Raw genomic sequence first — 21,456 nt, forward strand, 5'->3', positions numbered from 1 at the left:
CTTGAATTATATGCAACTAAAAAAACGTGGCAGCTACTGGACAGTAGAACACATAACACAAGGAGTCCTGTCAGCATGGCATCTCCTTTCCTACACAAAAAAGAGAAAAATATAATAGATTGGCTTTTTGCAAAAATTCATAAAATATAAAATTGTATTATAATAAAATAATCTGTATTTAACTTCAGGTGAAGAATTATATTTATTAAGTTGTTCAGGAATGTTATCTTACAAGTCAAAATATCTGCATTGTCTGTAAGTCCTGAATGTTTACATTCTTAATGCTGAAGAACTCTAATAGGTAAATATCAAAATGTTGTTTCAAATAGTTGCGTGTTGACATTTCTTCATCTTATTAGTCCTTGACTGGAAATCATTAATTGGAAAAATGTTATTTAAACAAAAATGATGCATTGAAATAACCCATGATGGCATGAATTCAATATTTGGCTTAGTGAAACAGGATTACAAAAAAAACAGGAGGAAAAATCTCCCACTGAATAATTTTCATTTAATTATATTGTTTTGCCTGTGAATCCCTTTCAAATCAGAATATTCTGTGATTATGTTTGTCTTCCAGAGCACACATACTGAAGGCCTGTTCCTGAAGAGGTGGCTGTCCATCACCTACTGATAGGAAGTAAAGAATAAATATTTTGTTTTCTTTTGCTTCCATGCATGGACCTTTGCTTTTGTTCTATTAAAATGAGTTTATTTTCACAAGTTTATTTTCTCCTGTTATTTATTCCCTGCCCCATCCTGCTGAGGAGGGACAATGTCAACCTACTAAAGGCTTTTTCAGGGCCCAGTGTGGGTCTTGAGGTAACATAAGTTTATACGAAGGTTCTATAGCTATGGTAGTAACTAGGTGTCAAGTTCCTGTGCAGGTCACAAAGTTTGTTGGTTTCACTGATTAACTCTTCATTTTGCTAAATTTGGGAAGACGTTAATTCAAATAATGTGTCTGTGCTTTGCCCTGGCACTGATGGCCTTGCTGTGCTGGCAGAGCTATCTTGTGGAGAGGATGAGGGAATGCAACATTCTTTTTCTAGTTGTGATTCATGAGAACTGTTCTATTATGCAGATTCCTGAGGTTCTTGTTCACCCTTATATAAGCTGTTTAATACTACTAATTAACATATTTTGGCATTTGTTTGTGGAATTTGGTGTTGTCCTGGTGCAAAAGACAATTTTGGGTGAGGCAATACTCAAATGTGCCTTGAATGCTGCTTATCTTGCCCCATATCCAGGGACTTTATACCTAAACAGGTAAGCAACCTCAAAAATTGATGCAACGTCTGATAGGAGGTGACATGACTATGCAGTGAAAACCAGCAGCTTGTGTGGAAAAATATGAGAGTGACAATAAATTTATAACATACTGAATTCCACCATAAATATTGAAATTAAGCACGTACCTTATTGTCTTTCCTGGATCTGCTTCAATAATCCAAGTGCAATGAAGATTGTTGTCATATGGTGCTGGGTATCCAGGGGACAAAATGCGCCCCGATGTAGCAGCATGAATTCGACCACCACACTCAGCTGCATAATAAGGATGAAATTTCTAATGAGACCATAGTAATTGGCACTTCCATTTTCCATCCATTCCACATCTCTGTGTTTTCTAAAGGGTTAACAGAATGACCTAATACTTCTGAAGTACTAGACATACATACAAACCAGGACATGTACATTAGTTAAAAATTAACACAATGATCTCATTCTTACCTTGTTATAAAGAAATAAATCCTAAAATTGTGATTAGGTTACTTAACTGACCAGAAAGGTTCAATATGTACAGAGATTACAAAAGCACAATTTTAGCATTAGCAAAACAGGAAAAATGTTTCAGAAATTTCCGGTCTAACATGCTTAGCTTTTCTAACAATGAATGTTTGAATTCAAATTTTGCAGCATTGACTTTTATAATTAAAATAGCTTTCTGTTTTGCTGTAATGTCAAAATTATTTTAGTTTAATGCTTTCAAGTTACTTCTATATAGCTTCAGGATTAATTACACCAAAAAGCAGTAGGTATTGCCTAAAATTTAATTGCTATATGCTTGCAGAGCGAGAGTAAATCAGAAAGTTACAATTTGATAGTATGTGGCATCTGGTTTAAAACACTTTTACTATCAATGCTGTTTTTGTGGAGAGACCAATGGCAACACTAAGCATCCATAATCAAATTATTCTTATGTTGCTTGTTTAGGGCATCATGCTGTTGTCTGGCCAATGTAATGACACACCCTGATGAAAGAGAACTGTGTAACAGTCAGTGCCACTGAACTAAAAACTAAAAAGGATCAGCGATTCTTCAGTTAAGTGATTGAATTCAGTTAAGTACCTGAATTTCGACTAGATTTATAGTGTTGCCTTAGAAGCTGTTAAACCAACCTACCATGGGGGTTCATTCAAGCACATTTGTACAGCAAGCATAGTAAGACAGAGATGATGGAAAAAACATGGCAGTTGGACCAAATAATCTATCAGCAATACTCCTAACAAATATTAATCTTTGTACATACCACCAAGCCCCTGCTTACAACCAAGTTGTTATCATGAGGGAAAATTACCATAGAGGAAATAAGGTGACTGATTTACTTTTTATCCTGCTCGTCTGATCACTCAAAACACTACATTCTGTAGACAGAACCACAGCAGGAAGAAACTTAAGTACAAAATTTCTTCACATGTAACCCTCTTCTATGATTTCAATTACTTTCCATTATACAAGAAAGTTTGGATTGCAATAATCACTGTGGTGGATAACTACAGACAAGAAATTACTGATACAGTACTGTATTTACTGGAGAACTAAATTTAACTCAGTGAACCCAAAATTTAAACTCAAACTAATTGACATACTTGATTTAAAATTCTGAGAAGGCCCATTTAAGAAAAGAATACCTCATAAAATTTGGGATGATGCATCATGTATTTCATATATATATTTTTTAATCCATTTTAGAAGTATATCAAAAGTAAACTTTCAGAAGTTATTATAAAAATAATACAAAAAATTTATATTCTAATATACATAAATGAGAATACTGTAAAACCTCAAAGAATATACTATATAAACACCTGTACTATAACTAATAGAAGTGACTTCAACAATACTGGAAGCTTCTAGAGGCGGAATTAAAGTAATTCACTGGCATTCTTCATTAAGGTTTAGAACATAGAAAAAATAAGATTGAATGCTAAGACCAGTATAACAGTTTATCACTAAAAATTAGTAAGTGTAGGATGTGTGGAATATGCCTATTTATATTATTGAATTTTTTTGTGAATGAGACTGAAATGATAGTGAATACAATTAAGAATATGAATGCCATCAAAGAGAACAGCAAATATCAGAAGCTGATCTAGTCTACGAGCAAAAATAATGCATCTCCACAAAGATGTTAAGAAAATGTTTCTAAGAAAGGAAGTGATGTTTGGAACTTCGTGACACCTTCAGAAAAAAAGAAGAAAAATAAATCATTTAAATCAAAGTAGAAAAAGATAAAACTGTGATAACATAAGATAAAAATGATGGAAGAACAGATCTTATAAGTCTAAAGGGGAAGGGAAGCAAGACAAATAATCTGCAGATATATAACTGAATTTTTAGGGATCTTCATGGCAAGATTTCCTGTGCACAGAAGAGTAAAAACTCCCCATAATTTAATGAAGATAACAGACTGTAAAAGACTGTTTAGAAGGAAACACTTTTAGAAGATTTTAAGAGACAACAGTGAACACTCGATTTATTGGGGAACTAATTAATGGTCCAGAAGCGATTTAAACTAGAAATGAAAAGAGGTAGTTCATGAAGAACTTATGAAATCCCAAAATTTTATTTTAAGAGAGGAACAAGGACAGTAATTAAAAATATATTTAGAGAGATAGAAGCACATAGAAAGATACTTTTTGGTCAAGCAGACAGAAAATAAGACCAAAATCTCTCTCAGAATACCAAAAAAACCCTGATTATTCTATTGATTGAGGGACATAATTTCACTTAGAGATGAAAGAGAATTCTCAAGAAATTCTGGCACAAATTATTTCAAAAGATTGGAAATAAAATACAGAAACCAAATCTAGTAATGCAAGGTACAAAAATCAAAGACAAAAAAAAGACGAAAAAAGAGTGAAAATCTTGAGTGAAATATAGAATCTTAAAAGCATATTGGTATGAAGAAATTGGAAATACAGGTTGAAATAAGTGACTAGAAGGAACATTACATGGTAAGAATACACTAATAATCTAAATTATTAGATTATTAGCATGAAAAAACAAACAAGTCAAAAAGTATTGGTCAAAAAGTATTTTGAAGAAGGACCATGAAAGATGTTCTACTGGAGTAAAGATGGCAATTTTCTTTAGATTTGCTTGATCCTGGGTTCCCTAGCTTCCTCCAGGTCAGTTTGGAATATACAGCTTTTTTTTTTTTTTTAATTACTACTATTCATATTATTATATCTTTGAAATTTTAACATCCCACATATATATTAAAAGACAAATCATCATACAAAGAAAAGGAAATAGGTAGGTGGTTGGATTTATTCACCAAATAGACTTGAAACCAACAAGTATTTTAGATTCTATGTCTTGGTAGTGAACATAGGCACAAAAAAATATTGCAGAAAGTGACCTTAGAGAAATTACTTCATTTAAATTACATGGGGAAATAGGCAAAGGTATGACTAATTATGGGTCTTCTCTACAAAAGGGCAAACTTGGAGGAAAAGGAAGCTAACCAATTAAACTGAAGAACATGAGGACTTGAATGCATAAAGAGCCTGGAAAAGTCTTTAAATCAAAACTGGATAGTTGTTTTGACCTCTCATATATATAGAAGAAAACTTACAGATAAAATTCTAGAATCAAGTGGGGAAAATAACCTCTACTAAGACAGCAGAAGTGCTGTTCACTGATGTTTTTTTGGCACTTATCTTCAGCTTAAGCTGAATGTTTGAAAGGAAGGGGGCTTGCTCTTTTGTAGACTGCAGGTTTCTGAATGTGTTCAGCAGGAAAGAGGTTCTGGAATGGAGAATGTAGCCCCCGAAATGGGAGAAAGGTAACAAGCAGAGATCCTTCAGGTGAGGAGAGGACTGAAAGCATGTGGTGATCTGCCAGCAGCAGCCAGCAGAGGCAAAAACTATCAGAAGACACACAGAAAGAAAGACTCATGGGAACTCCATGTAAAAATTGAAGTCAGGAAGTCACTGGCAAATGCTGGACTGCAAAGCAAAACTAGAGGATGCAAACTGCTAGGTAAAGGTACAATGGATAACAGATATGCTGGTGTTTTCAGTTATTCTGCATGTTGGCTAGTAATTCTCTGATTAACATCTACATTAGTTGTAATGAAACAAAGGTTTAGGCACTTGAAGCTGTGATATTTTCAGGGAAGGTCTACCTCAAGGCTTTGACAGATGGGGTATCTTAGCACAGCAACAAAGATTCCAGAGCACATGGATAAAAAAAATACAGCAATGTGTGATGAAACTTAGAAATAAAGTTCATAGGAATGAGATGCTGAAACAGTAGCTGATAAAAAGAGATAAGGAAAAAAAGCCCACAACCTTATTTGTTTTATGATGGGGCTTTCTTAGTTTATGAAGTGTTTAGACAATACCACTGCTTGAGATAGTATGTCAGATTCAGTGACCCAAGGCTTCATCAGAACCAAAGTAGTCTTCCATCAAAGGCTGCTCTATAGAAAAAAGTGTTTTTCAATAGTTTCATAACCATTAATGGCAAGCCGCCTATTTTAGAGAAGATAACCTTCCATATCCATATTCAATCTTTACTTGAAATTTAAAATATATTTGCACCATTATTATCTCATGAAGTATACAAGGACCGATTATTTGGGTTTTTTTCCTGAACCACCAGACCAGTCATACCAGAACACTGTCACAACCCATATTACCTATGCAAGTAGGCAAAGGTTTGTCCCAAACTCTTCGATCTCCACTTAAGCAGGTCATAATACTACTACCATGCATTGTATAGCCAGGATTACAGCTGTATAAAATGACAGTGTCTATAAAATGTCCTTCATCTCGTATCTTGTAACCATAGTTTGGTATGCCAGGATCTTCGCACTTTACTAGGTCAAAACCTGCAAACAGAAATAGGGAAAGAAAAAAAGACATGGAGATATAAATACCAAATAAAATATAATAGCAATGAATCTGATTCTGATGCAAATTATATTCTCATGATTTAATGATATTAGATGTATTCACAGTGACCAAAGAGAAATGGTATATAATTTGGATAAATAAGAAACTAAAAGACTAGGAACTAATTATTAACTTGATATTTGATTATGACATTTGCTTATTGAAGAAAGTATCTTATCTATATTATTCTAAAATAGACTGGTGAGAAATTAATTAATTTATACCACTTCTGTATTTCATTTTTTTTTATTCAGTGGGAATGAAATATTGATCCTGGTTTTGGCACTAAGTAACAGCTTCACCTCCTCACCTAATCTCCATAATGATGTCAAGAGACCACAGTGGTTAACTCAGGAAGCATGTGCAAGTACTATTTCATCCATACTAGTCTTAAAATAGCATGGCTTCAGTTTTTTCTCTGCTGAAAGGAAGTATTCCTACACTAATTTTCAAATTGCATTCTTCTTTCTGGCCTATTAAAATGCTGAATGGGATAAATACCTCCCTCTGTGATCCATGGAATGAGCAGATCTGGTCTGAGCATCTACAACTCTTTCCACATTTTATGCATTACTCTCTTCATTGTCTTAATACAGCATTGCTAAAATGTAAAGATGCATTCTATTTCTCTTCTTTTGCCTTCAGTTCCTGTTCCTGGAATATTATGAAGATTGGTTCCAAATTCATCTTTTTTATTTCCAAATTCTTCTTCATAGTGGATTTATCTTTATTACTGCCATGTCCCCAAACCAAAGAAGTAATTCTGACTCCACAAATATTTTCCATTTTGCTGTCCTTATTTTACTAAACAGCTCATATAAGTGGTTAAGAATCAGGCTGTTGATCTTCCGTTTTCTGTTTTCAGTGCATTGTCTACACGAGGTTGCTCAGGGAAGTTGTGGATATCCCTTCTCTGGAAATTTTCAAGGCCATGCTGGATGTGGCTTTGAATAACCTGTTCTAGTAGAAGGTGTCTTTGCCTATGTGTAAGGCCCCAAAAAATCTGATCTATGAGACTTTCAAAAGGGCTTACAGTTGTTCATATACTCTGACTTAGATGCATGGGAGAAATACTAACAAGATATCCAAGAGGTCAAACTAACAAAAAAAGTTTTTACTGGCACCTTTAGAAAATCAGAGAACTTTGGCAAAAGGTTTCAAGCAGCATTCAATCAACATGAAACAAACACTTCTCAAAGCATTCACTTGGCCCATTCAACTTAGCAAATTCTAAGCCTCATCGGTTTTAGGTATCTCAAAACCCCAAGATGAGGTAATTAGGAGAGAAAAAGAAAGACAAAAAAGGTGCAGAAAAGAACAAACATAAAAATCACTCCTGTTTTCAGTGGTATTCAGATGACAGAGGTTCCAAGAAGAGGCAGGGTCAAATGTGCTTGCCTTGTGTCTGGCTTTAAGTACCCTTTGGCTTTTCCTGGGCCTTCCCCAGGTGGGGCTTGCAGTCATTTGGCCACTTAGGAGCTGGGTTAGAGGCTCCAGAGGCAGGTGTGGAGAATTGCCTCCAGTGTGCCAGGGATTGGCAGCCACTGCAGGGCTGGGATACAGGCTGGGGGAAAGGTTGGGTGTAAAAGGCAGTTCATCACCTCACCAGAGCACGACCCAGGCTGCCCCTTGCCACACACGCATCCACACACCTACACACACCTCTGAATGCTTCAAACCAGTAATCTTTCCAGGCTCTCACACTATGGCAGGAGGGTTGGAACTAGATGATCTTTAAGGTCCCTTCATAACCCAAACCATTGTGATTCTGTGAGGTCCTTCACTAAGTAGTAAATGGCATATCTGCAGACAACCTTTAATTATTTTACAAATACACAAGCTACAGTTGGTATCATATTTTTCTTGTTGCCTTTCTCCTGGCAGTGAGATGAACCACAGCTGATATAAACTGCAAGGAGTCTACGGAGCTTTTCTTCCTGTAAAGATGCTAAAGATATCAATCAACTGACATCACTGAAAACACAAAACACCTTTGACTTCTTCGTTCATTAATTGGGCACAAAGGTTGGGATTTACCTGTTATAACTCAGGATTCTGAAAATTAGAAAGCGAAGTTTGAACTAGTCTAGGCCACTTCAATTGTCAGTAGGAAAATATAAATTTCTGGAAACCAATCTACCCCTTATATAGACTGGTGTTCAGATCAGTCAGCTCAATAATCTCCTGCAGACAGTTATTTTCTACCTTTATTTTTAACTGAGCCCATACTCTTTCTTTATACAGTAGTCCAGAACCTAATGCTGTTCTATCACATAGACACTGTATCTCTCTCTGTGCTAATATCTAGAAAAACATCAGGCCTCAGGAACAATGACAATAGTCTGACCAAAGTCATGCACTCTTAAATTCAGTTATCCTTTAAAAAAGCATGGCTGTTTATAAGTCTCTTCCTGGGAAATCAGCTGTCTGTCTACTGTATTATGCCTGAGATTGTCTGGGAAAGTCCTAGACAGAAGGCAGCAAAATAGAGGTAAGTTAGCATTTACTCTAGCATTTTGTCAGTCTAAAGAATCACTTCACCATATCATGCCCTGCCAATGCTTAGTTTACTACCAGAGCTATAGTCTTTATATCAGATGGAATTATATATAATCAGAGTACAAAAGAATTACAGAGATTTAGCATTATTTCCTTGTGAAAAGATTGTTTCCACCTGAGTATTTGCACATCCCTGCAATTTCTTTTTGTGAAAAAGAAAAAAAAAAAAAAGAACAGTAATTATTTTAACTGGCTGTCAGCAATGATTATATAAATAGTCACATCTAAACTGTTTTCTGTCTTTTAGAGTTAAAAGTATCTTATGAAGTATGAATAATCACATCCTAAGGAAGAAAAAATTAGATTGGATGGACTGGACAATTCTAAAAAGGCCTATTTCTCTTCATACACTATAAAGAACCCGGACAATTTGGTCATTCAGACAAGCTGAACTTCACAAGACACAGCTATATTTCATTATTTTAATCTCCTTATTAAACATACAGAGACATTTATGTAAAACCCTGAAAATGTAAGTTTTTTGATAGATAGCATTATATTTTACTGCTGATTTGACAGTATGAGCCAGTGTAACACTATTTCTCTGCCACTGCTCTTAGACACTTCCTCATTCTTTATTAGGTTCAACATTTAGTTATCAAATGCAGTGGCATGTGATTGACAGATGAAACTCCCCTGAATAAAGAATTTACTCATGCCTCATGAAAAAAACTTTCCATAACATTGATATATAGTTAGAGAGATTCATTCTCCAATACCTCGTACCATATAAAGAACACAAGGTTGTCAGGGAGAGGGAGTATCTTCTACAAGAAAAACAGAAAAATTTGGGTGAAATGAAATGAACTGTTGGATGAACCAGCCTTCCTTGTCTGTTATACAGTCATCTTCACTAAAGAAGGTATCAAGACTGAGATAAAACTATTGTTCTGACTTGCTATAATTTCATGTACTCCAGTTAGAATTCAGTTTTGCACAAGGTGTAAACATACATGGAAGATGTGAAGAACTAAAGAGATCACAAGCTTTAGAAATTTGAGAGAAGCCTACTATAGCCTGCCTGCCTGCACTTTGTTTATTTTTGCTTGAAACAGGACTGAGGAGCACAAAAGATATTCTTTGGGTTTATTTTACCCCATTAATAGTTTGTGTCATCACTGTAAGTCACTTATATCTTTAAATATTCATAAATATAAAGGTATTTCACCTTCTTGGCTTTGTAGATTGCTACATGTTCTCCAACTTTTTTTTGCCTGTAAACATAGTTTTTCACCTGTCTGTCCCAAGGTGAATTGCCTACTTCTTCAAGAGCCTCACACTCTACAGATATTCACTGTATTGCATTTTTTGTATCTGTAAACAAAAAAGTACCTCTGAAAATTATAAATTGAAAAGCACAACTTTGTTAAAAACACTCTAATACACAGTAGCACATAAAGGAATTTCTCAGCCTGTACATATGCCAAAGAATATGAAGCCTCTTCCAGAAATATGTTGATTTTTTGCATCATTTTTAAATCTTATTTTTAACATTTTTAAGGCTGTGTGAGCTACAGGAGATTTAAGATTTTTCTGCCAGTTCATTATAAACCCAAATCAAATAATTATTTGGGGTAAAGTGTTAGATAAGATGATTGTAGAGAACATAATAAGTCACATAATAAGTCACTGTGTTAAGTACCAGAATTTAATTTCCTATTTCACAAACAACAAATTTAAAAATAGCATGCAAATAAAAATATCTAACTGGAAGCTAAAATATAAAACCTAAATTTAAATATCCTTGAGACTCTAAACCCTTCAGTGTTTGCTGGTTTATTAAGATTATTCAGACATTTCTATTAAAAAGACCACCTTGATTTTAATTTCTAGTTATTGAAAATTCATGAAGAGTTCAGCAGTACTCTTAAGTTTTAGGTTTGTTTGCACAATATCATGTCTGTTATTTGCATTTCAAACTTTCTGTATTTCAAGAATAATCCCTTCAAAGACCTTCAACAAACTAATTGCTGGCATTTATGTCAAATCTTTAATATGGCACTTTGAATACTCTAAAAAAACTGTAAGAATTGTAGTACATAATTTGCAGCCCCATGTTCACTACATTTCTCCACCAGCAAGACAACCATTGTTTATCAGTAGACATATTAAAATTTGGGATATTTCACATGTATGTAGTTGCTGTTCATCATGTGCAAACACAGCAATATCTTGCCGAGTGCTCTTCTTCCCCAGTTTCTTCCCCTTCCTCTCATACACAAAACCCAGAATTTTTAATTCCCTTTTCCCCTGATGCTCTTGTAAATCTGGAGTAACGTATCATAAAGGATCATATTTTTGTGAAATATCATTGTAGAAATGTTGCAACAGAACTTCAGTGCTAAAGTAGATGTGATGAAGTTTTACTACAGGGGAATATGGTCATGAGTTCTACACAATCACAGTACTCAAGTCTACCTTTACCTGACATTACAGCAAGCCAGCGTCAAGAGAAACTCTGCCAGGATTCTTACTGCTGAGAAAAAAATATTGTATTGGCAAATTGCTGCCAATTATCTTATTCTTGAGTTTCATTATAGGATTTTCAGAACAATGAATGCATAAAAGCATGTTAAATTAAAACCAAACCAGCCAGAATACATCTTGATGATTGGCTGTATCCTCCTGGCACTATTCAGTGGGATTTACTCTGTCACATTTGATGTAAATAATCAGGAATATAGAAATGCCAGTTGTTGGGGTAAAAATCATTGACATCTTTTTAAATATATGTAGACTATTAACTACAAGTTTTTTCAACTCAGTTTACTTATGATGGGTACTGTAGTACTAGCTACATTAGTAAGCAGTACCGTATAATAAAAGTAAATCTGGGCAGCAAAGCAATGAAGCTGCAGATTTGATGTCCATACTATGTGCACTCGTGTTTTTTTCCTTGGACTAGCTTTTCTGCCAATGAGTGGGTGGAATATGTTACATGCATCCATGAAGCATAACTCTCAGTTCATCTTCAAGTTTGTACCCTCCAAAGCCTGTTGTCAACACAAAGAGAGTGTTCATTTTCTGTCTCCAAGGGAAATTTTCAGGGATTCTGTACTGCAGAGTGTACTTATAAAAGAAGTTGACATCATCCTGAGGTATCCACAAAAGTTCCCTTCATTCACTTTGAAAGGAAGAATACCATTTACTTACTATATATATGTGTGCATTTACACTGCCTATAAACTTACAGTGGCTATATAAAAAATAAGTAATCTAAACCAACTAGAAGAAGTTAAGAAGTTCTAGAAGTACTAAGGCATTTTGAAACAATCACTCTCCTAAAGCCAGACACATGAAAAAGTACGCACCTAAAAGGTGCATTAGCAACCTTTAGGTACTCGATCCCTAATTTGTTACTCTAGCCTTGAGTTCAACACTAAAACATGTCTATGAACAGACAAAAGAAACAAAGACACTCTGAATTGAGCTATGGTACTCATCCAATTTTTACTTCCTACACAAAGGTATGTTGATGCATGTTACATTGGGACTGATTTAGTAGAACATATAAGCACAATGTTATTAGTGACCAGAATATAAGTCAAGAAATTAAGTTGTAAGGCTTTATTTCTTCTTTTTTTTTTTCTTTCCTAGTAACCTTTGTTCATGTTTTGCAAAAATATACTATGTCAATTAAAACTGCACTTATGGAGATAGAAGATAACAGTTTTAAAAGAGAGAAAATACTTGAACTGACACTAAAAGAAATGTAATATCATAGCCCTTAATATTGTGCTCCCACAGTGCAAATTTGTTCAGCCGCTTTTGACATTTTAGCATTATTTACAGCTATGTTGAATTCATTATTGTTTGTCAATGCCTTGCTGACTTTATGCCAAATCATATATAAAAACTGCCATAAAAACACAAAATACATACAGGTTTTCTTCTGTATGCACTCATTAATTTTACAGGAATTCAATCATGTGTTTGTGCCAGATTCAGATCAGATTTGCACTGCTGGGCATCCTGATGGTGCATCAATTCACTTTTAAGACTATGGAACATTGGGCTCAGATTTGAACCCAGAACACTGTAACTGCCAAATAAATATTTCTTCTTGTAAATTCAAAAGCATGAAACTGTTTTGTAACTTCTGTTACCCTGAACTCTGCTACTTAGTAGTAAGAACTCTACATAAAAAGCCTCCAGACAAAACTGTAAAGACATTTTAAAAGAAATGCCAGCTGCATTATTTTCAAAACTTTAGATGTCTTATCTAAAGACCAACAGGTCCTTAAAATATAAAAACTATAGCATATAGGTGTAGAGCAACAGTATCAATAATCTTGTCTTTGATTAATAAGTTTATACTCATATAATTTCCTGATAATATTACTGTTTGTTAAAGAAGAGGAAATACTATTACAACAAAGACACCATTAATTGCTAAGAAAACTTCATCAGACAAGCCATGAGGGGTTAATTGTTTTAAATGTAAAAAGGGTTTTGAAGCTTATAAATTAAACACCAAAGGGATGCCAAATACTCTTTAATAATCTCTAATAATCATATCACTTACTATAATTTAATTATAGAGTGGGTGGGCTCTGCACATGCCCATTGGGAAAAGGCACTGTCTTTTCTGCTTGCCATGGAAGACAGAACACACACATAATATATAATGTATATTCAGCTTCCTAAAGTGATGAGATGAAAGATTTCAGGATGACTTCAAAAGAAGGATAAGTGTACATAAAAATCCTGTTTCAGTACACACAAGGAAATATTAAGATGTTTTATTATAAAATAAAGGTACTATGAAAACATTGGAAACATCAGTAACTCTTCCAGAGTTGCCTAAATCTGAAGTAATTTAAGCTCATAAATGTAGCCTGTATGTTTAACACAGAATCTTTTTGAACTATTAAAGAGTAATTAAAAGGACGAAATGGTACTTGAGTTAATGTTCAGAGTATATAATGGATTTCTAAATCCATGTAAAGTCAACAAATACTCATTCTGCAGCTGCTGTATCCTAAACATCCATAACATAACCTATTTAATTAAATCTTTGCAATTCAAAATAAAGTTCTTGGCATTTTCATTCTATTTTGGAACTACTTATGTGCAACTCTGTCTTGAAACCTAGAGCTGTAGGAAAAAAGAAAAACATGTACTGGAAAAATGGCCAATTACAAAATCTCCACCTAATTAGAATGATAGAAAAATCTGTAGAAAGAAGTGTGTTTGGATAATGTGGCTATAGTGAGGTATCAGAAACTACTGCTTTGTATCCTTTGGAAACAGAAATACACTTTTAACTTCTCAAAAGCTTTGCAATCAATTGGCAATTAATTTTGCTTATTTAAATGAAACAATCATTCAATGGATAATACTTTCTAACAGGAATTTCAACAATTCTTCTTAACATGAGCAACATGTAAAAAATTATTTAAACCTGCAAAATATGTAAAATAGAGATCTTAGGACATGTTATCAATAACAGGTCTTTTTAAGATAAAATTAAAATATTTTTTCTGTAATTTTCTCTTCTTATAAATATGTTATAAAAAGTTCTAAGTCTTTCCCCCCACCCCATTTGAAACCAGGTTCTTTGTGTCCATGTATCGTATTTAATAATTTTACTCTCCCTTTCTCAGCCACAGTGTCCCCATATACAATAAAAAATTTCAGATTTAAGAAGTGAGTTAAATATGGGTAGACAGGTAGCAGAAGACATGTTTTTATTATTTTATTGAAAGACAATACATAAATAACAATGCTTACAAGAGATGGGTATGCAAATATATGTGCCTGCAGCAAGATGACTGCAGTGCATATATAGAAAGCATACAAATAAACTTTGCAATCAGCAAGCAGGTGAATAATTAATCACAACTTACACTACATATAAAAAGCAGGGATTAAAGGTGACATTTCATGTGCATTTAAGCACTCTAACTTCAAGTATCTATGGGAAGATATCTTCAGGATATCCATGTCTACACCCTCTTTTACAATAAGTGGGGACATGACTGATACAGCGACTACTTAAAAATATTCTGTAGGTGACTTATTAGAAGAGACTGCTGCTATCCTTTTTCTGGGAGAGGTGAAAGAAAAGCTGAAGAAATAAGATGAAGACACACTTTTCCCCCCCCTGTGTTATATAGTGCAAGATACTTTGACTTAACACATACCAAAAATGTGTTTTCAAATTCATTCATTTCCTCAGTCTTTTCTAAAATACTCAGCCTTAGAGGAATGAAGTCACCATGAATGTAAAGGATGGATTAAAAATGGAAAAAGGATTGTACAAGCTTATAAAAAGCAGTATGGCACAAACAGGACTGAAAGTTAAAAGAACCCCTTCATCTCCAGTTTTATTGATTCCTTCACACACTGACAGGTGAATCACCTGCACACATCACCTGTTATTCTGGTGAGTGGTATTGTGCCCAGAACTGAAAATTAACTTCTCAATACAGTGTGGTGAAGAACTGAGTAACAAGAATTCACATCCTTGTCTACCTTTCACCATCCTGTTTAAAGCAAGTTTTCCCATCTAGAAACTTCATGGAAACAGAAGGAATAGCAACAAATAGGTTTATAGCATTCATCTTTAACTATCTTTGTTGCAAATAGTCTTCTCTTTACATGCATCCCTAATTCTGCCTGTATATCATGTACACATAGTTTTGGCAGGGTGATTTCAATATGCCTAAAATTTTGAAGGAATCATCTTAATTTTATTCTGAAATAACTTTCTTAATGTTTTAAATAATTAGAAACATTAAAAACATAGTTTAGCTGACTGAAAAAAAAATCTGTTTCCTATTTATTGCTAATCTTCAGTTATAAAATAGGACTAGGTTTAAGGGCACCGATCTTAATTTGTTGAAATGTACACAGTTCCTTAATATAATACAGGGAATTGAGAAAAACTCACATTCTTCCTTTAAACTGTTAAAATCTTTACAAAGTACTTCTAGATTTTTCTTGAAAATTCATTCTATTAGAAAGGGAAAAATAAGTCAGTCAGAAGAAAGTTAAGATCAAACTTTGATCTCAGAGGCTCCTAGAAGTTATTTGAAATGTCCAACATTATATACTATATTATATATTATTATATGCTATATATTATATTATTATACACTATACTTTATAGAGTACATATCTATGATATTGTAATTTTGCATGAGAGTATTAGAAATATGGAACAGAATAATATATTCATGTTTGTGTAGCTTAAATGTTATAATTAGACTGACATAGTTAATACTTCCATAAATTAAACAGCAACTCAACAGTAACATACCTAACAGATCTCACATTTGAATTGCTGCAAGAAGGAGCTTGCAAAAAGGATGACTCCATCATCCTAGGTTTCTAGGTCCTGATCATCTACCTGACTTAAGAAATTGCTTATCAGCCTCCCTTTCCCAACAGATAGGGTTGAGCCAATAATTCAAAATGGTAAACAATAATTTTTCATTCAACATGAGGTCAATGTAGGCAAGAAGGCTGGGGTAAAGAACAATAGGATATTGGTAATTCTGTTCAAGTATTCTAAGTTTTCAGGCAGGAATTCTTGTTCATGGGAAAATTCTAGTAATTATAGCAGTGGGAATAAATAAACAGTAACTCTAGTGTCTACTCAACTAAAACTTGGAAAAGAGGAAATGATTCACTGTAAATAAACAGGAGTCTTTTTATGAAAAACAGAGGAAATGAGCAAACTTTTGGAACAAATCCCAGCTAAAACTCATTAAATCCAGCTGCACATACATATAATGACAACGTCTATAATGGCTTCATAGAAATAGATTCTTTTTAAAATATGATAGAAAAAAATTTTGGTTGAGGTGGCAAAGAAGGTAAAGAAGCTCTGTCATTCAAACAACTGCACTGACAAATTCATGGACTCTGTTCCCACTAAGGTCTCAGTAATAACGCTACAAATATGATCACTTCTTAATATTAAGGCAATATAATCTTTAGGCCATCATTCCCAAGATTATGAATTTAGCTGGAATCTGCTTGTGAATTTCAGTCACATTTTTTAGCTATGACGAATACATAAGCAGATGAGAAAAAAAAATGCTTAAGAAAGCTACCTGAATTGGCATCACTGAAAAATCTTACTTTCATACTCTAAAGATGGAATTTTAATATAAATGTAAAACACCATATGCATATGGACACCTACAGTGATCTCTGCTAGCTGCTCTCTCTCACCTGAAAAGCATAACTGCATTTTAAACTTTATAACAAGAGATTTTAAAAAGCAGCCCTTTTCTTGATAATAGATGTGAATTACAAGACCGGGAAAACCCAGTGGTTTTAAAAAGATGAGAATCTCCAAATCATACACAGAAAAGTCAGGAGACCTTCAACTGGTAATTTTCAGAACAAAATCACAATAACCTTTAACAAATTAACTTTTCCACATGTTTGATACCACCTACATATCAAACCTTTTTTTTTCCTAATTGAAAATGAGAAACAGTTAACATCTTCCTCCTTTCTAACCCTATTCCTAGAGGAGTAATTCAGTGACTTAAAGATGATAATTTATGTAAATTTGGAAATTAAATATTTTTTTTTTAAATTTTCAGAGCACTTTAAAAATCTATTCATTTTGTTGATGTATATTTGCAATATACATATTTTAATTCAAACAAAATCATGGTTTTCACTCCAATATTCATGGACTATTCAGCCTGTATTCCTAACACAGAAAGCTACTACTGTTCTATTTCTTGTGTTTCCTGCTCTTCACTGTTTCATTTTTGCACCCTCCTTTTACCAATGCAGTCTCAGTTCTCCACTCCATATACTTGCTCTATTTCTCAGACAGCCCGTCTAGCAATCTTCCTCTCCTATGTTTGTATCCTAGTCTTTTAGTCCCAAAAATCACCTTTGCCCATACACTGTGGTGCATTTCTTGCCTTCTTTACTCCTCCTTAGGACCCCCTGGTTTGATATTGTAACTTCATTATTCCAAGCTCCCAACATATCTATCTATTCCCTTCTTCATCTCTTTTTTTCCTCTCCTCTCTAGGTCTAGCTTTTACATCCCTGGTATTGTAACCAAACATCTTCATCCTCACTTTCTCAGGTTACCCACAAGACACAGGATATTTACAGGTGGATTTACCCCAGCTGGCAGGTAAGCCCCCACCCAGTTGCTCTTACACTTCCCCATAGTGGGATCTGAAGAGAACCAGAAAGAAAAAAACAATACAATTAATCAGTGAAGATAAAGACAGTTTAATAAGTGAAAACAAAACAAAAACCCCAAACCCAAACAAGTGATGCAAAGCCAATCACTTATCAACAGCAGACTGATACCCAGTCAGACCCTTAGCCACAGCTACTTCAGAAACACTTCCCCATATTTTAATTGCTAAACATGACATGACATGACATGACATGACATGACATGACATGTGTCACCATTCAATTCAAGTCATCTCTGTCCCCTCCCACCTTCTTGCCCTCTCTGAGCCTACCTGCTGTCATGTCAGTGCAAGTAACAGAGAAGGTCCTAACTCTGTGAAGCACTGCTCAGCATTAGCTGAAGAATCAGAGAATCACACAATCATTAATGTTGGAAAAGATCTCCAAAATCTTAAGTCCAACCTTAGACCAAGCATCACCTTCTCACCTAAACCACAGCATTAATGCATGCCAAATCCAACTGTTGAATACTTCAAGGGATGATAACTGCTTCACCTCTCTGCATAGCCCCTTCCAATTCTTGACAACCCTTTCAGTGAAGAAATTATTCCTCAAAGAAGAATAACCTCTATGTTTTCCTAACTCAAGAAAATTAACTCCATCCTGTGGAGGCTTGTGAGCCTACTGGGGAGAGAGCATCAACAATATGCTGGAGAGATGCACCTTAGGCTCTGGGCATTCCTCACAGCTCAGGGTGAGGAAAGAAGCTTCCCCCATGGTGCTCTGCAGCACTATGTTAATTTGTCCCATTTCTGTCCTCCCCATTGGCTTGTGGCCTTCCTTACCCCTTTTACCCATATATGTTCATGTTTTAGTGAGTTCTCCCTTACCTGTTTTCTCATTGGTTTGTGTAACCCTGCCCATCCACCCTGGCATTCCCTATTAGTCCCTTTCCTGTGTACCACCCTGAGCCCCTAGACTATTGGATCCCTGATGCTCTTCTCTGCCCCCTCTTTCCCTGTATTTATACTCTAGACCCTCCTTTGTCTTTCTCCCCTGGACCCCTTCAGTGTCGCGTGAAACAAAGCACATTGGAACTTTTTGCCTGGACCCTCCTGTGTCTTCACTGCCGAACTGCTGCATGTATGTGTCTGTGTGTGTCTGTCTGTCTGTCTGTCTGTGTGTCAGTCTGTCTGTGTGCTGATGCTCTCGTGGCTTCTACCCATTGGCGCAAGATGCCCTCAGGGAAGGTTGCGTCCACCACCACCGTGGACCGCAACGCCTTCCTATTCAAACCTAATACAGATGGACAAACTGGTCACTTCCATCCTAATCCAGGCCTGCTGAGAAAAAGTATTTTGGAGTACTCTTTCATAGGGTAGCACTAGCTCACATAAGTCTATATGGCTAAAGATCTGTGCTTCAACAAATCTGGTAAGATTTACCTGAGATGGGAAAAATGCAAAACATCACCATAAAACAGTGCTTGTATTCACGTAATAAAATGGTTTTCATTGTTTCTGTCTTAGAGATAAAAAATTGTTTGGCACCTACCTACTCTGTTTACCAGAGTAGCAGCTTATTAGACATCTTTAAATTAAAAGTGAAAGCCAGCCTCAATTATAAAAACTGGTTTAAGACCAATTATTTTTTGTTCGTACAAAATTTTGAGGATTTGGGGGAATGGGGAGACTACGTAAATGTTGAGTAATTTAGGAAGCAGAAGGCAATTTAATTTTCTGGGGGAAGAAGGAGGGAAGAGACTCTGATGTCATCATGTTATTAATCAGGATATCATAATTCATGTACACAAAGGAAATGAATATTTCTAAATATTTTTTTACATTCATTAATTTTTGTTTCTCAAGTCTGCAACTTTGACTTTCTTTTAGAAGATTTTTTTTCTATGCAGGCAGTATTCATTTGGGGTTACGTTCATTTAGGGTTAGTCACATAATGCTACTGCTCTTAATAGGACCTGTGACTATGTCATACATGTATCAGTTAAGATGTACTAATTTAATAATATTTGTGTTTGGTGTCTTACATTTTTACTGCAGTGTTTGAAGGTTCTAATTTGAACATATCTTATATACAGACTAGTTATGGAAAGGAAACTGGAAGAGCTTCTTTTCTTTACTGGATTGTTCTGCTAAACTGACATTATACCCCCTGAGGAAAAACTACTATATTCCTGAATTTGAGACTGATTGTGTGCTAGAATAATTGTCTGAGTCTTCAGTTTCAGAACATTGTTTTCACTGACATTCTAACCTTTTCAATTACTGTGGAATAGGAAATGAACTAAATTAAAGTGCATGATTCTCTTAAATTAACTATTATAAATGGTTTGAACAATTTATATAAATTTCGACCAATTCAGATTCACCTTTCATGAGCTACCTTTCACTATCCCTTGAAAGCAGTAGGGTTAAAGAATGATTGTAGCAGAGAACTTCAACTGGAAATTAGAACTAATCTTTAGCAGTAATAGAATACCATGAATGCTAAAACAATGCATCATGTCTGAGAAATGCATTTAAAAATTTATTTCCTTAAACTGAAAAGTATATCTTCAGAACAATGAAAAGAATATTGTAAAACTACTAACTATGCTAAATATAAAGAATGATAAATGCAAATAAAATATTAAACCTCATTAAAAAGAAAAAAATTCTATCCTAATTCTATGCACAATCCTAAATCTGTGGTAAGTTCTGTGGAGTGCAGCACAGCTCAGGGGCCTGAACTCTTCTGAAAGAAATGATAGCCATGGAGAATCCTGCTTTCAGAGAAAGAAATGGTAGCCATAGATTTGAAATTTGAGGCTGTAATCATAAATTATAAATCATAAATGATTTGGGCCTACGCAACATTCATTTTCAAAAAGACAAATCCTTAGTGAGAATTTTATCAGCCCTTATTTCCATCTTAGCACAGAAGTGAAGGAGAATGTCTAATTTCACATCACAAAGAAAGTGGAGGATATAAATAAAAAACAATTGTTGATGAACTAACATGGAATCTCATTTTTAATCCATAGCAGCAAATCAGGGAAAGGTCAGCGTCAGGCCTTCAGAAATCTAAAATCTAGCTACAGAGTATACCACAAATTCCTGAATAATTTTCAGACTTTATAAAGTCTATAACTAGTTCTTCATTATTCTGAAATACAAAGGAGTCTGTTGAGAGGCAGAATTTATTACTGAGTGGGCCAGTGCAGCCAGGCATGTTGCTACAGATAGTATCTCTAAGTATTTCTGGATGGACTCTTCCACTGACTTATTAAAATATATTCTAAGGCTTAATCTGTGAATAAGTCAAGCTTTTGCTTCTATTATTTACTGCATAGGACTGGGGAACCATGAAATTGCCATAGAGAGCTAGATAAGCTGCTCCTAAAAGAGATGTCTAGAAAAGATCCAACAGCAACTTCATGCTATTTCAGACAAACAGCTGCCAGTGCAAAGCACATGGTAAAAATCCTGAGGTTTCAGAAGTGTCCAAGGAGCAATTCTACAGTAGTAAAGGTCCTTACACATCAAGAATATAGACATCTATCATCAGGCACCATGAAAATAAA

At 34.7% G+C, this 21,456-nt stretch overlaps 1 protein-coding gene across 1 annotated transcript in view; it reads right to left on the reverse strand.

Annotated features, from left to right (window-relative positions):
* Window positions 1-21,456, reverse strand: part of CSMD1 (CUB and Sushi multiple domains 1) — a 1,092,711-nt gene that overhangs the window by 188,044 nt on the left and 883,211 nt on the right. Inside the window, exons 24-25 of the mRNA XM_068183622.1 lie at window positions 5,930-6,121; window positions 1,419-1,545 (exon numbers count right to left, since the gene is read on the reverse strand). Of these exons, the coding sequence (XP_068039723.1) occupies window positions 1,419-1,545; window positions 5,930-6,121 (319 nt within the window). The remainder of the gene's footprint in view (window positions 1-1,418; window positions 1,546-5,929; window positions 6,122-21,456) is intronic.

This window comes from Anomalospiza imberbis, chromosome 3 (assembly GCF_031753505.1).
Source record: "Anomalospiza imberbis isolate Cuckoo-Finch-1a 21T00152 chromosome 3, ASM3175350v1, whole genome shotgun sequence".
NCBI lineage: Eukaryota > Metazoa > Chordata > Aves > Passeriformes > Viduidae > Anomalospiza > Anomalospiza imberbis.